The 16,094-nt window shown below is 37.1% G+C and overlaps 1 protein-coding gene across 5 annotated transcripts in view; it reads left to right on the top strand.

Moving 5' to 3' along the window:
* The window catches only part of INVS (inversin), an 86,218-nt gene that overhangs the window by 57,200 nt on the left and 12,924 nt on the right, over positions 1 to 16,094 (top strand). For 4 of the 5 annotated variants that reach the window (XM_065667829.1, XM_065667827.1, XM_065667828.1 and 1 more), the window contains 4 exons: positions 1,544 to 1,773; positions 3,360 to 3,466; positions 6,872 to 7,084; positions 14,442 to 14,743. In XM_065667829.1, coding sequence (XP_065523901.1) covers positions 1,544 to 1,773; positions 3,360 to 3,466; positions 6,872 to 7,084; positions 14,442 to 14,743 — 852 coding nt within the window. The remainder of the gene's footprint in view (positions 1 to 1,543; positions 1,774 to 3,359; positions 3,467 to 6,871; positions 7,085 to 14,441; positions 14,744 to 16,094) is intronic. The other variant, XM_065667830.1, reaches the window with a different exon arrangement.

Here is a 16,094-nt window from a genome sequence, read left to right as displayed (position 1 = left end):
AAACCCGTTCACAGTTCTGGTGCTACTTTCTGTGGGACTGGGAAATAAACTGTAGCTAAGCAAGAGACAGGGGTAGAAAATTACTTCCCTAAAGCAGGTTTTGTCTCTAAGTACCCTTTAGGGAACTACGCTGTAAAAGATTGTCAGAGTGTTATGCAAAAAGGCTTGAAGTATTAAAATATAAAACTCAAAGTTGGGATGGTTCTTTTCACAGCTCTTTTCTGCTCCAGCCTTTTCAAGTACATTCTAGTGTCTCAGGCTGCCTCTTCCCATAGCAAGTCATTGTTTTCCTGTCTTTTTTTTTCTCTCCAGTAAACAAAACCAAATTAAGCTTTCTTCTGTTTCGTGAGAAAGCATTTTTAGGCTTCTTTGAAGACTTTTTGACTATTTAAATAAATCTTTTTTTTTAATGAAGGTAACCGTCAAAAAACCTTAGTCATTCCCTGGAAACATTCAAGGTCAGACTGGACAGCTTTAGTTGAACTACCTAATCTAGTTGAACATGTCCCTAGTCATTGCAGGGGGTTGGACTAGATGACCTTAAAAGGTCTCTTCCAACTCAATTATATGATTTTGGAATTAATATTTTCCTCTGATTGCTTTTTATAGGTGGTATTCGTAGGCAAAAATAAGATTTAACAATGTACACAGTTTGAGATAATTGTAGGAACTCTGCTGAAGTGTAAGAAGTATAGTGAAGGAACAGGGGTATCTTAGATGCAAAATAATGTCATTTTAGCTTCACAGAAATGTTCTGAGTAGCTGGAAGCAGTCTTCCTCTTCCATCAGATATTATCCCATTGAGGGACAGTTGAAGTATCCGGTCTAATAAGAAGATACAAGTATTCCATCCACCAACCTTTCTTACTGAAAAGCTTCCCTGGGCATATTTTAACCACTTGTTGAGCTCTTCCTCCCACCCCCTATGCCATTTAGCTTATGTAGATGAAAGAAGTTTGATTATCAGAATCTGAGTTATGTTTAATTATGTATTTTATGATACAGACAGTTGTTGCTGGTTGATTCTAGTTTTTGTATTAGTGGGATTCTGTTTTGTATGGAGTTTTTTCATCTTACAAATACATGTAAAGAAATTAATTGCATAGAAGAGTCTTGGCATGCTTGAATTTTAAAAAATCAAGCATTTTTCAAAAACCATTCTTACACTGTATTTTGTCTGTTTTACAGATTTAAAATTTTTTATCTGAAGTCTAATCTTCAGAAGTGATTTTATAGATAATAGTTTCACTGAAAATTAATATAGGCTAGTTTTTTCAAGGCCATTTGACAGATCTGAAGATTCTAAAGCATCAGAGATGATGCTCAGAAGCTTGTAAAGAAGTTCAACGCCTGACCCTTACTGAAACTGTGTTTAATTTCGATTTAAGTTTTAAGATTTGAGTAACAAAGTTGAAGTTACTTTCAGAAATCTTTCTCTGAATTGGCAGTTTACCAGATAAGTTTAGTTGAACATAACTTACTTATTTTCTTTGCATTCAAAAGTATTTTCTTTTTATGTTCAAAAATGTATTTGTTGTTACAGGAGGAGCAAGAGTAGATTTGGTTGACCAAGATGGCCATTCACCCCTTCACTGGGCAGCCCTGGGAGGAAATGCTGATGTGTGCCAAATCTTGATAGAAAATAAAATCAACCCTAACGTGCAGGATTATGCAGGTAGAACACCTCTGCAGTGTGCTGCTTATGGAGGCTACATTAACTGCATGGTAGTCTTGCTGGAAAACAACGCAGATCCAAATATTCAGGATAAAGAGGTATGTTGTTATTCACTAAGCTATTTAATTAACTTTAGGATAATCTTAAATGAAAACATTTTGCTTTTCTTCAAGGTAATTCTCTTTTCTGGGACATAGAAGCATCTTTGCTGCTGTTTGTCATAAAAGGAAATACATCCAAAAGGAAATACATCCTGCTGTAATTTTCCCTACGGCTTCACTTCTAAAGTCTTAAATGAAAAGAAGAATTTTAATATGCAGCAGGAATTTAAGATTCATATTTTTCCATCTCACTTTTGACTTTTCCTTATCAAAATGTGAGCTTATGAGGAATCAATCTTTTGATTTCTTAATTTCTATTGTTCCTTATTAACTGCTGATGTGGGAACGTGATTTTATACCCTGCAATGTGTTTCTTCAGCATAGAGGTAAAGAAAGTAAGATATTACCAGTGAAATTGCAGAAGAAATGCTTCCATTACTTATCCACCTAAGTATCCACATAGGTATCACTCTTCCAGGAAAAAAAAGATAAGAATGCTGATTAGTGTACATGCTCTTTTATGCCATTATTCAAGCAGTAAGTGAAATTAGGAACCAGAATAATTGTGCAACATGTAACAGATTTCCTTGTTATATGACATAATTTCTCAGAAGTTGGTAGAACTTTATCAGTCAAAATAATTTCACCCAATTTGTTAAACTTCTCTGTAGCTATTCATTGTAAGACATGGATAATTCCAGGTAATGGAGAAGTGTTTTTTCTTATTATGAGATCTACAGAGCATGCTGGGGAGATTTTGCTTCCAGCTGTGTATGGCATCAACTTGAGTACAGCTAAGCACATCAGCTCCACCTCTTTCACACAGACACAGCTCTTCAGCCCTTGGGGCTCGAGGGGCAGCTTGCTAGCACTGAACTCCGAATATCTTCATGTTCTTCTGCGGTACCACACCTTATTTCCTGTATTTGAAGTTCAGAAAAGCAAGATGCAGACAGGAGAAATGGCCTGAAAGTGAAGTGAAATATCTATGTTTTGTTGATATTAACAGAACTTGAGGTAGTCATACTGTGGTTCTGTGATCCCAGTCCCAAGAGTGGTTATATATGACCTGACTTATCAAGTGCAGCTTGAGAGTTGGACTTGCTTCATGTGAGAGAAACTAGACTTGTGAAATCAAAACTCGTTTTGAAAGCACAGCTGGAGCCTTTTTCTCCTTAAGCTTCATCTGATTTTGAATTCTGTAGTAATTCTTTCAGTCTTGTCACAGTATTTTGGAGCAGCTTAGAAAACAGTCTGAACTACAAGAGTTGATGAGAGCTGCTTCAGACCTGGGTGGCACAGCTGCAAAGAAACTGACTCTAGAGCTAGTCTCCTAATCCTGTTTTTCAGCTGCTTTATGTGGAAGAGCATGAGTGTTGTCATCTTGGCTTTTTTTTAAAAAAGGATTACTTAATTTTTAAGTGTTGTATTCTTTTATTTTAACGGGAAAGTTTATTTAGAAAGAATCACTTTGTCCTTCATGTCCAGAAAAGCATTGAATTACAGTATGATTTACAACTTTTATTGTGGCATGATAGAGTTTGGGGACAACATTTATTGTTGTTCTGTTCTGTTGTTTACAGGGAAGAACTGCTTTGCACTGGCTCTGTAACAATGGCTACCTTGATGCTATAAAGTTGCTGCTTGGTTTTGATGCTTTCCCTAACCATATGGAGAACAGCGAGGAGAGGTATTGCTTGTCTGATTGCATTATTTTGTAATCTAGTTGAAGTGCTGCATACTGGTTTAAATGTTAAGTGTTCAGATATTACCAGGGAATCACGATCTTGGGTCTAAAAGGAGTGCTTCAGTCTTCATTGTAATTAGCTTTTCTAATGTGAAAATCTCTTCTTTAAGTAAGACATTTCAACTTTAACTGTGTACACTTTTGAACCTTGAACTTAGAGAGATTTCTATGAGTATTTACTCACTCTAGTCTTGTTTGAAATATTAAAGATCTTTTTAATTTATATAAAGTTGACAGTAGATATGTGCAGACAAAAGATGGATAAGGCATTTCTGCTGGTGTTGGAGTAGACTGGAATTTTTCTGTTTGGTAGGAATATAGTGAGGAGAAAGAAAACGTGAGAAATGTTACATTTTAAAATAGTGATTGCAGATTACCTGGTGGTGAACTGTATGCTGAAGGCCTAGTTTAAAAAAAAAAGTCCTCCTATAATCACAAAGAGACAGTACATTTGCATCTCTTTTCTTTGTCTTTCATTGACATATAAATAATAGTTTTTTAAAAGTGATTTTGGTTGTGGAGTTCAAATTAGTCACCTGACTGTGAAGATAATTACTATTAGCAGAAATATATAATGCCTTTTTTAGAATAGATGACCCCCTCATAATTATAAATAAAATTATGATCAGTATGCCAGATAAATGTGAATATTTCAACATTTTAAATAACTTAAGGACCTTAAACCATTATATTTTAGTGCTAAATTTGAGTCTTCCATACTTATCTCAGTTTTAATTGCTTTCTTCCCCCATCATTTCTCTTTTGTTCTCTACTCTAAACCACTGAGATCTCTTCCTTTTCTATTCTTTTTTTATTGAGAAACACAAATGGAAGTATAAGTAGTTCCTAATTTTTGATAGAAAATTAAATAAACAGTTGTAATTAAATTACTTTTCATAAGTAAGATTAAAGGCCACTATTTTGCCAGAAAGGAGGCTGCTATTTTCCTCACTTTGTAGAAATGTTCTAATGATGTTCAAATCTCAGGAAAAGACCTTAGCTGTGGTTTTACTATAGTCATTCAGTTAGTATCTATTTTTGTTTCCTTCTGGTATTAATATATGTTTTTACGTATAAACTTACATTATTCAAGATGTAACTAGCAGTATTCCAAATGTCAGTCCTTAAGCACTATTCCATGTGCAGAATAAAACAGATCCCAAATATTTCTAGATGAAAGAGTCTTTAAATATAATAAATATATATATATAGTATGTAAGAAATGCACAGTTGACTCTTAGTAAGCATCTACAAATTCTTGTTTTATTTTTAAGAGATCGGAAGCTTGGAAAATGGAAAAATCAAGATGAGTGTTGTAAGAGAGAGTAAAAATAACCTCATAGATATGGTTCATCTGTAATTTAATGAAATTGGTTTTTAATCAGTGACAATTTTACCAGACAGTAAAGTTTTTCAAATATACCTGTAGAAAGAAGCTTCCCTTCTTCATTTTCTTAGAGTGCAACATGAGATGCCAGTTCAAAATTTCAACATAGTAGTTAAAACTAAATAGTTTTCGGAAAAGATGGAGCTGGGATTGCATCTAGGATTTTAAGCTGCCCACTTGCTTGCAGATATGTAATCAAGTGCCAGTCTGTAGAGTGGTAGGTTTGTTGTTCTTGGCAAATTTATTTCATAATCCAGTTTGACATCCAGGGCGCATGACAGGCTAGCTGTTGCTTGACCAACTACGTGCAAAATTACGTATATAACAGCTGTTGGCTGATGTCTTCTTTGCATGTTTTCCTGTCAACCAAGCTTGATTAAAAAGCTGTCTGCTTTAGAGAGAACCAGTGGAAAAGAAAATTCATAACAGGCTGTGAACTGAGGCAGCAGAGCAATAGCTGGTTGTAAGAAGCACATGTGAGCAGCCTTGAATGGGAAGTGTCCAGTCATACAAACCCATACTCAGATTTGATTTGAGTAATTTTTTTGCTTTCAGAGTTAGCTATAATGGGGTTAGAGAATCTACATTTAAAAATACAGTCTTTATAAGTGATAAATGCTCCATACCTGGCAGTGTTCAGGGCCAGGTTGGACAGAGTCTTGGGTGACATGATCTAGTGTGAGGTGTCCCTGCCCATGGCAGGGGGGTTGGAACTAGATGATCTTAAGGTCCTTTCCAACCCTAACTATTCTATGATTCTGTGACTGGGATCTGTAATATAATACATTGTCTTGGCACACACATGCTTAGTAGTGTGTGGGTAAAGTTTATTTTAGTACCTTTTGTGTCTTTAATTAAAATTTTCAAAACCAGTTATAATTTTAAAATGTGGTTTTCTGAAAGGAGGTCCCTTCTGAAGCTCCCGTTCTTCAGTTATCAAAAATATGTATCTCTTTAAATGCTATCAGCAGCACACCTTGACATACAAATCTTCATGTTATGTCATTGCCTTTATTCCTGCAGACACTTTAGTTCAGATACCGTCAATCCTTCCATCAAATCATTGCTGCATGGCAAGTCCAATTCTGCTTTCTGTCTAGTTTTCTTTGCTTACCAGCATTGCGTCCTAGCAAGTTACCATCAAGAGGAGCCCTAATTTTCACAGTCACATGCATTGACACTTGCTATTTGATAGTCTTGTATTATTTGGTCTCTATTATGGTTTGTGACTGATAACTTTCAGTCACTAAATGTCTTTGCCTAATGTTTCAGTGTTGGTGAGGGAGGTACATAAATTTTTTTTTCCTGTGGTGACAATGAGAAATTTGGGAATTATTTTTAAAAGGGGTTAGGCATCTTTGACACTATTAAAAACCAAAGTATTTAATATTTTTAGTACCTGTATCCATTTGAAAACAGACCTAAGTCTTCCTAGTGGTCTTTCTGCTTGGTCAGTCATACTGTCCTCAGTCATTCTTATAGAAGCTAAGCCAGATTTGACAGTAAATCTCTAGAACTGAAATTCATATAGGAGTAACACAAAAAATGTTTTAACTTGTATTTTGTTTGGATTATATTTCTCTATGAGAACCTCAATAACACCTTTGTAAGACTGCTTGCCTAAAGCAGTTAATGCTATGGGTTGGGCTTCGGAGGATTTTGATCCAACACAGCATGTAGTCTGCCTCCTCCCCTCCCCACTTTTTATATTAGGAGACTAAAGTAAGCCTTAAACATAGTCACAGTGTGTAGAATGAGTAAGACAGGAAAAAAGTATTAAAAATTTAGTAAAACAGCCTGTGTTAAACAGATGAAGACAGATTCAAAAACCATTGTTTAATCTGTCTTCATACTAGAAGGTCCCTTATTATGAAGTGAGGGTTAAGTAAATGCACATTATGGTTAGAACGCAATTTCAATTATAATAGTTGTGGGTTTGTCTTGTTTTGCTTGGTTTTTAGATATACTCCACTTGATTATGCCTTGCTTGGTGAACACCATGAAGTGATTCAGTTCATGTTAGAACATGGGGCTCTGTCTATAGCTGCCATACAGGACATTGCTGCTTTCAAAATTCAAGCTGTCTACAAAGGATACAAAGTTAGAAAGGCTTTTCAAGAGAGGAAGAATCTTCTAATGAAACATGAACAGCTGAGAAAAGATGCTGCCGCCAAGTAAGTCTGAGACTTGAAATCTACTCCAGCAAATAGGTATTTGTCATGAGTTTGTGTATATCAGCGTATGATTTTGTCTGTTACTCATCATCAGCTCTTATTCCTTTGAATGAAATACATGAAACTGTAGATGATAGATGGCATATGATGGATTTTTTTTCCATACACCTATAGATGGAAATTATTTTCCAGATAATCCCAGAATAAATAACAAGCTTTATATAGTATAGAAGAACAGGGAAAAATATCAAAAGCTGAGAAAGTAGCAAGTTAGCATCCACAAATCTTCACTTGATGTTTTGTAAGGTGATAAAAAGACTTGGAAAACATCACTCTAAGTTAATGGAAATAATTATTGACCTATGAATTATTTTATATCAATTTTGAAAAGAAATTAATAATTAAGTGAAGAAAAAAATAGAAACAAGCAAGAAAAGCCCGGCTTCATAAGGCTTAACTTACTGTTTCACGAGAGGTTGTGATTTGCTAGCAAACTGAACTCCCGGATTTTATTTGCAACTTCTCTTTTAGCAGTATCATTCTCTGCACTTACGATTTCTGCTTTTGAGTTAGAGAGTTACCATGAAATCATTATATTAGATTCTAGACAACTAACATAGCCATTTGAAAGAGTTACTTGTAAGAGTGTAGGTTCTGACTGAGTTTCTACCCTGTTTACATGAGGTGATAGTAGTAAAGTGGTGAAATTCTAAAATCAAAAGGTACATAAATGATCGTCAAAATACTTCAGTTGCTGTGGTTTTATCCTTCAAGAATATTATATGAAGAAGAACAAATTAGCACCTGGTTTCTCATGATGAAGTCTGATTCCAGAATAAAAAAGCATAACAATCTGAAAATATTTCTGCATGATTTTGTAGTATTATTTCTGTAGAGAGGTCAAATGAATAAGCACACAACATAATCATTATACCTAGAGATATTTTTGTTGCATCTGTGTATCGTAGACAAAGTCAGCTACACTGTGCTCTATTTCAGTTTTTGTATTTTGATGTTCTGCCTAACTGGCCAGTTTGACCTCATTGGGTTTGAGTGCTACTACTGTACTGTTCAGTAGTTTTTAATGCCCAGAGAGAACTAAAGCTAGAAATCTCATCTGACTAATCGCTTGCAGAGTCTTTAGATGCTAAAGTTGTAACTTGCAGCCCTTCTACTATTTGTCTTTTTTGCTGAAGTCAGTAGAAGTCAAACTCATGCATGGAGAAACTGCCTTTGAAAATATCCCCAATATCTTATATATTTCTTTTTTGTTTGGAAAACTCTGTTTCTTGCTGTGTGGTCACAACTGACTACCAAATGAGGCAGCTTTATTCTTTATGATGACAGTAATTTGTAAAAGAATCTGTGCTACCATTTAGAAGGTAAAACGAAAAAGGATTGTCTCATGGAAATTTTGAGGTGTTTTACAATTATTTTCCTCTGTGAGTTTCTGATGTACTTTCTGAAACTTACTAAGCTGTTGTTGATTTGTTTGAAAACAATAGAAACAAAGTCTGTGTACCAAATACCATAAAAATAGAATTAAAATACAATTGGAGTGTACAAGCAAATCAAGTTGTCACATAACAAATTCCATTTAATTGCAGTTTTATGATCTGTAATAAACTGAAGGGACATTATGTTGTCATCATTCTGCGTACCCATCTGTGCATTCCACAGCTAAAATTGGCCAGGGTGTTGCTACATACAAAACTCTAATGTCCCTACTGATGTTTAAAAATCTGCTCTCCAGATAAAAGTAGACTATATGTGGGAATCCAGAATGCTGGTGAACTCCTAGATTGAGCACCCCACACACACACTATTTCAGTGCATGTATTTAAACTTGCTTTGTAATATGTTAGACAGACTCACTAATACAAATCATTCCTAAGTCTGCATGGGTTTAATCTGTTGGGCTTTCTTTCTTAATGAAAAGTCAACCAATATCACATATGTGTATTATTTTCTGGTAAAGTTACATTGACTGTATTAAATGCCTGTGAAATATTTCTATACAAACATATTCACCCATGTTAAACAAACCTATGTCAAAGAAGTGGTAATTTATAAAATGAAGATTGATTCAGGGCAAAACAGCATGCACACTGTTATGTCACTGAGCAAACAGACATATCAGGAGACAAATTTGGGTAAGCAGGGAAGCCATGATAGAGCTCAAATGCAAAAGGGCAATATACAAAAGGTGAAAGCAGGAATGGGGTGCAAAGGAAGAATGTGAAAACATTGCTTGGGCTTGTAGGGATGGTGTCAGAAAAGCCTAAACTCAAATGGAGTTGAGGCTTTGAAGGGAAGTCACAGGTAATAAGGTGAGCTTCTGCCCCTACATTATTATTAAAAGGGTAAGCAAAGAAAATGTGGACCTGTTGCTTGAATTGTGCAAGTGACTTAGTGATAACAGACAGGTGTGCCAGAAATACTCAATGCTTTGTTTTTCTCAGTCTTCACCAAGAATGTCTCCCGGGCCTCTGTGCTTAGGGAAGTGGTTCAAGGAGAAGAGCTGCCAGCTGTAAATCAGGATTAAGTCAGGGATCACTTGGGAGAACTCAGCCCAGACAAGTCCATGGAACCAGATGGGTTGCATCCAGCGGTGCTGAGAGAACTAATGGATGCCCTTAAAAGGCCACTTTCCAATATCTTTGAAAGGTCACAGAGGCCAGGGAAGGGTCCTCAATGACTGGAGGAAAGCAAATGTTGCACCCAACTTTAAAAAGGGTCAAAACACACGTCTTGTAAAAGGAAGAGCAAAGAAAGGGTTTCTCCATGACTGATACTAAGAAGTCTGAAGTGTTCTATGTCTGTTTGTTTCAGTCTTCATTAAATGTCAAATGATGCCCATTAGCAAGTGGAATCACACTAGTAACAAAGGGCAGCAATGCAGGATAAAATACTGAAGCAACAGTTTAGAGTTTAGTGTATGAGTGAGGTGTAGTTTTTCTTGATTTCAGTAAGGCATTTGATACTGTCTCCCACAGCATCCTCATAGATAAGCTAAAGAAGTGTGGGCTTGACAATCAAGTAGTGAGGTGGATCGAGAACTGGTTGAAAGGAAGAAGACAGAGAGTTGTGGTCAATGGCGCAGAATCTAGCTGGAGGTCTGTGACTAGTGGAGTTCCTCAGGGGTCGGTGCTGGGACCGGTGCTGTTTAATATTTTCATCAATGACCTGGATGAGGGAACTGAGTGCACCCTCAGCAAGTTTGCTGATGACACAAAACTGGGAGGAGTGGCTGACACACCAGAGGACTGTGCTGCCATTCAGCGAGACCTGGACAGGCTGGAGAGTTGGGCGGGGAGAAACTTGATGAAATTTAACAAGGGCAAGTGTAGAGTCTTGCATCTGGGGAAGAACAACCCCATGTACCAGTACAGGTTGGGGGTTGACCTGCTGGAAAGTAGTGAAGGGGAAAGGGACCTGGGGGTCCTGGTGGATAGGAGGATGACCATGAGCCAGCAATGTGCTCTTGTGGCCAAGAAGGCAAATGGCATCTTAGGGTGCATTAGAAAGGGAGTGGTTAGTAGGTCAAGAGAGGTTCTCCTCCCCCTCTACTCAGCCTTGGTGAGGCCGCATCTGGAATATTGCGTCCAGTTCTGGGCCCCTCTGTTCAAGAAGGACAGGGAATTGCTTGAAGGAGTCCAGCGCAGAGCCACAAAGATGATTAAGGGAGTGGAACATCTCCCTTATGAGGAGAGGCTGAGGGAGCTGGGTCTCTTTAGCTTGGAGAAGAGGAGACTGAGGGGTGACCTCATCAATGTTTACAAATATGTAAAGGGTAGGTGTCAGGATGATGGAGCTAGGCTTTTTTCAGTGATATCCAGTGATAGGACAAGGGGCAATGGGTGTAAACTGGAACATAGGAAGTTCCACGTTAACATCAGGAAGAACTTCTTTACTGTAAGAGTGACAGAGCACTGGAACAGGTTGCCCAGGGGGGTTGTGGAGTCTCCTACACTGGAGATATTCAAGGCCCGCCTGGACAAGTTCCTGTGTGATGTACTGTAGGTTACCCTGCTCTTGCAGGGGGGTTGGACTAGATGATCTTTTGAGGTCCCTTCCAACCCTTGGGATTCTGTGATTCTGTGATTCTGTGCTTTCAGATCAGCTTAGCCTGGTAAAGCTCATCCTGAGTTGCTTAGAAAATTGGGTGATATAATCTTAAAATGGTTACCCTTAAAAACTTTAGGAGGACTGGTGGGGTTGGAGAATCAAGGGCCAGCTTGCCCAGGACCATGTCCAGTCATGTTTTAAGTGTCTATGCAAATGGAGACTCCACAACTTCTGTGGGCAACCTGTTCCAGTGTTTGACCACCCTCACAGTAAAAAATGTGTTTTCTGGTGTTCAGGTAGGATTTAATGAATTTTAATTTATGCTTACTGCCTGCTGTGGGTGATACTGAGAACAGTCTGGCTCCATGTTCTTCATTCCCTCCCATCAGATATTTATAGACATAGATGAGATTCCCCTCAGAGCCCTCCCTTGTCCAAGCTGAATAGTCCCAGCTTTCTCAGCCTCTTCTCATATGAAAGATGCTCCAGTCCGTTAGGGTGGAAAACATAAAAATGCAGAAGACTGTAAGCATATTGAAGACTAAATTAGAAATATGAATGGTGTTAAAATACATATGAGAAATGATTGAGGAAAAAACAGGTAGCTAGGTAAGGACAGTGGAGTGCTCTATACATTTGGGAAGATCAATCAACACAAGAATACTGGTCAGAAACTGCCTCTTAGCATTTTTATTAAGAACTATCTGTTCAAGATTGTAGTAGATCAGAAGCTGAACATGTCGTGATTCAAAAGTGTTATGCTTTTAAAAACAAGCATCATGCTAAATTGTATAGCAGAAGGCGGCTGCTTATACAGCATGAAATATAACTCCTCTTGGTCCAGATAAAGCTTCAGCAGTAGTAGAACCATACCTGGAGATCTATTTTCAGTTATGATTTTTGAAGTAACTGTTTCTTGCAAGGACAACTTCAAAAATGCTCTCCAGGCACATGGAGATGTTCTAAATTTAAAACAGAGTAGATAGATACAGAAAGCACAGTGTTCTTAACAGAATAGAAGAGGTTGGCTTCATTTTAGCAGGATCAAAATTCAGAGCATCTCTGTGTCTTCACAAATGCGTGAGGCTGAAACTGTTCCTTTCCATCTGCTAAAGGCTCAGTTTCCATTCTCTCACTTTTGTACTGAAATACAAATTTATGACCATTCAGAACAAAATCCTGTTGCAATTATAGTGGAAAATGCTGGGCTGCCAGCTCTGTTATCACTATCAAGCCGCAGTCGTCTAATTTGAGAGCCCAGATTTGGATCCTGTCGTATAGCTAGAACCTCCCAAAAATGAATGAGAACCCTTAAAGCAGGAATTTTCTCCTCCTTTACTTCTCCATCAAACCTAATCTCTCAAGTCAGACAACAGCAAAACTTGGAAATTTTCATTTGAAAGATAAGTTTCATTGTGACACAAACTGAATTTCTAAGTAAATAAAGAAAAAACACAAGGGGAGGTTCGTAAGTATTCAGGAATCTGTTAATTGACTAAGCTGTTGTGTGACAATTAGCATGATAGGCTATGAATAGGGAGCTTTGAAATCCCTTCCATTTATTATTTCTGCAGTTTAATCTGAAAAACCAGCACACAAGGAAGGCCTTTTTTTAAGAAAAATCCCCTTTGCTTCTTGTGCATTTCTGGTCCTGTGTCATTTCAATAACTTTACAATCAGTGTGTCACTGAAGTTACTGTTTTGAGTTAATCTGCTCATCCAAAGAGTCAGGTCACTCTGGCCTGATTGTGTATCGCACGTGTCTCACACTTTCTTTTTAAATACCCTAATGGAGGATACTGGTAATAGGCTGCTTGATTCTTGTAGGAAAGCGCTATTCTGTGAATAGTAAGATCTGATTCATCAGCTGAAATAGCAGAGTAATGACAGTGAGATCCATACTGTACACAATCCAGACATCCCCATGTAGTCCAGTTGTGGAATGCTGGCATTATTTGAAACTAGCCACGTTTTTCCATGCCAGAGGGAATACTGAACCTCAGGCTGCTGGGAGTGTATTTTTTAGATCTATTAACAGCTTTTCAGGTGCAGAGTTCAATCAGCTGCTTCTGCAGAGTGTACTTCATAAGATAGTACTGACAGATAAAGTTAAGGCTTCTCTCTGGCAGCTCACGCTGAAATGACATATACTGGCATTGATACAACTCACAGGAACTGAGGATGGCATGCTGCATAACTAACCTGTCATATGCTGTGCTGTGAGCTAATGTGTCAACAGTCTGCAAACTATGTTGTAGCATTGGAAGCAAGTTAAAATACCAGGCAGCGACATGATACGACATTTATCACTTGTCCATTCCAACAGGAAAAATGTCACTTCATCTTACAACCAGTGCTTAATTTGCAAAACCAAGTTCAGTGGTAGGTAGGTAATGTTTGCTATGTGCTATGGGGTTTATTCTGCTTTGTAGGAGAAGTATTTAAAAGCTAAAGTGCAATGATATCTCACTGTATTTAAAAATAGGCTGCAAAACTTTATTCAAGAGATGCACCTTTCCTAACCTTGTCCAAAATTCTTCTTTTTATCTACACTATTTAAGGGATGCATGACTTCTTTCATTTTGAAAACCAAGTATCATAACTGTAATGGCATACTACGGGCACACAAGTTTTTAATTCACATCTCATATTTTCAGCATTTATCATTTGTATAATGTATGATCTGATTATATGCATTAAGTTATCTGCCAATGATAAATACATAGGAGCAAGTTATTACCAGTAGCTAGTTTAAAATTGGTTTATAATTATCTGAATTAATTATGACACAGGTAAGTATGAAAAATAATTTTCAAAGAGATGATGTGTTTTACTGGTTTTCTAGTTTTCACGTAGAGTGCATTGCATAACTACTTATATGAAAGCATTGTTCATTACTAACGAAAAACATAGTTATTAGTATCATATTGCTTGTCTTCTGTCACTTTTTCAAAATCCTGCTTTTAGCTTTTGTATATTTATAAAAAACTTAAATTTCATTGTTTTCAATAAGGGAGTGCTGTAAAATCAGCTTGAACCACTGCAAACTGAATGGGCAGCTAACTAATAAGGATTTAAGCTTAATTAAGCTGTAGCTGCAAGTCAGTTGTTATTTCAGATCAAGTTAAGACACTTCAATACAATAGGCGTCCCTTTCTCACAAAAAAGGTGTTATCCTCAGGGTTTTGTTGTGGCAGTGTCAAGTTTCTAGAAGGCAATGTGTTCAAGTTAGATACATGCTCCCAAGATTTTGTCTTTGGAATTCTTACGGTATTGACTATAATTACAGGAAACGTGAAGAGGAAAGTAAAAGAAAAGAGGCCAAGCTACAGAATGGGATGCAGAATGTGGAAGAAAACAGGCTTCGAGTACAACAGAATGCTGTAAATCAAGAGAAGACTACCAGCAACTCACAGTTACCTAACAAACCCATTGATACACAGAGTAAGAGATCTCTGTCCCTCAGTGGTTCACAAATTCAACTCGGGAGAAACAGTAGAGGTTCACCTAAAGCTTGTCACAACAAAGGAACACCAAAGGAGAGCTGCATGTCAGCCGAGCCTCAGAGTGAAGGTCATAAAATCAGGACAGGTTTGTAAGCTTTTTAAATTGTCCTGATTATCCATGTGTGGGTGTTTTATGTATAGGACTTCTTTCATCTTTCTAGCATTTCTTATTCTTTCATCATTTAAGCAATTCATATATGATAAGAGTTAGATACAGATTCTTTTTACTGTGTGTGTTTTGTCATCTTAAGTAGTCAAAAATGCCAGTATATACAATGTCTTTTACATACCTAAAATATGTGAGAACTGGCTGTTGGGAGTTGTTCTATTAGTTGCATTGTTAGGAGAAAATGAGATTAAAGATATTTGGCACATCTGTGGGATACTTGAAGAGTGCTAATGGAGAAATGGTAATTCTTGTTTTCTAAATGAGGTTGAAATGAGGATAAAATTGTTCTAAGCGACATCTCTAGCGTACAGAGGGAGCTGTTCAGTCTGCTTCATTCTCCATGTCAGAGTTCTCCTATGTTTTGTCTCTGAAGCGCTCTTTTTGAGAACACTTTAGGATATTTTTTGAGAAGTGAGATTGTTTTTTAGAAATTGTACTAAGAAGCAGTGTGTCAAAGGTACCCTGCTGCACTCTTTTATTCTGTCTTTAAATGCATCATCAATTTATCGGCATTTCTTGTTAGTTTTGTGAGATAGTAACATAATGAGGAAAAATTGATAAGTATGAAAAAAAGGGAAACGGGAAAGAGAGATGTGGGGAGGTTTACAGCAGTGAAGGGCAGGAAGAAAAGAAGAAGTACAAAGAAACTATAAAAGAGGAACAAGCAGCCTTTTCTTTTACTGACTCCAGTATCCATTCTTAGCCAGAATCTTCTGTTGGTTATGACAATGGAAACTGCATTGCATCAATCAGACTCCCACTGGTTCTGGACCAAATACTATAGTTTTGCAGAGAGAATGACCTGAGGAAGTAGGTACTAGGTAATCCATGGGAAATAGGGCCTATAGATTCAAACTGACTACAGAGATCAGGACAGAGTTTGCCAAGTTTTCTATAAAGGATTCTATTATTGATACTTGTATTTGGAAAACTGCATTTATGTTCAGTTGAGTACACTACCCTTTACAGTAACCTAGGGAATTCAAACCAGCAGCAAATGCCACCAGCATCTAGCTTGGCCTTTTGATTGAAGGCTTCCCTGAAGATGGAGATTTTCTGATGTAGCTATGCCAGAATAATTTTTCCATGGTGATGGTTCTACAAGTAAAATTTTAAAATCATATAGGCTATTGCCTGGAGATTTTTTTATTTTCAATATGTCTTTAAAAGCAGAATATAATTTCCACAAACAGTAGAATTTTAAGTAGAAGATTCTTTCTGTTATTTACTATCTTTCTTCACCATGTTGGACATGACAGCAAAACTC

Source organism: Lathamus discolor, chromosome 2 (assembly GCF_037157495.1).
Source record: "Lathamus discolor isolate bLatDis1 chromosome 2, bLatDis1.hap1, whole genome shotgun sequence".
In the NCBI taxonomy this organism is placed as follows: Eukaryota; Metazoa; Chordata; class Aves; order Psittaciformes; family Psittacidae; genus Lathamus; species Lathamus discolor.
This window is presented reverse-complemented; position numbering and strand designations above follow the sequence as displayed.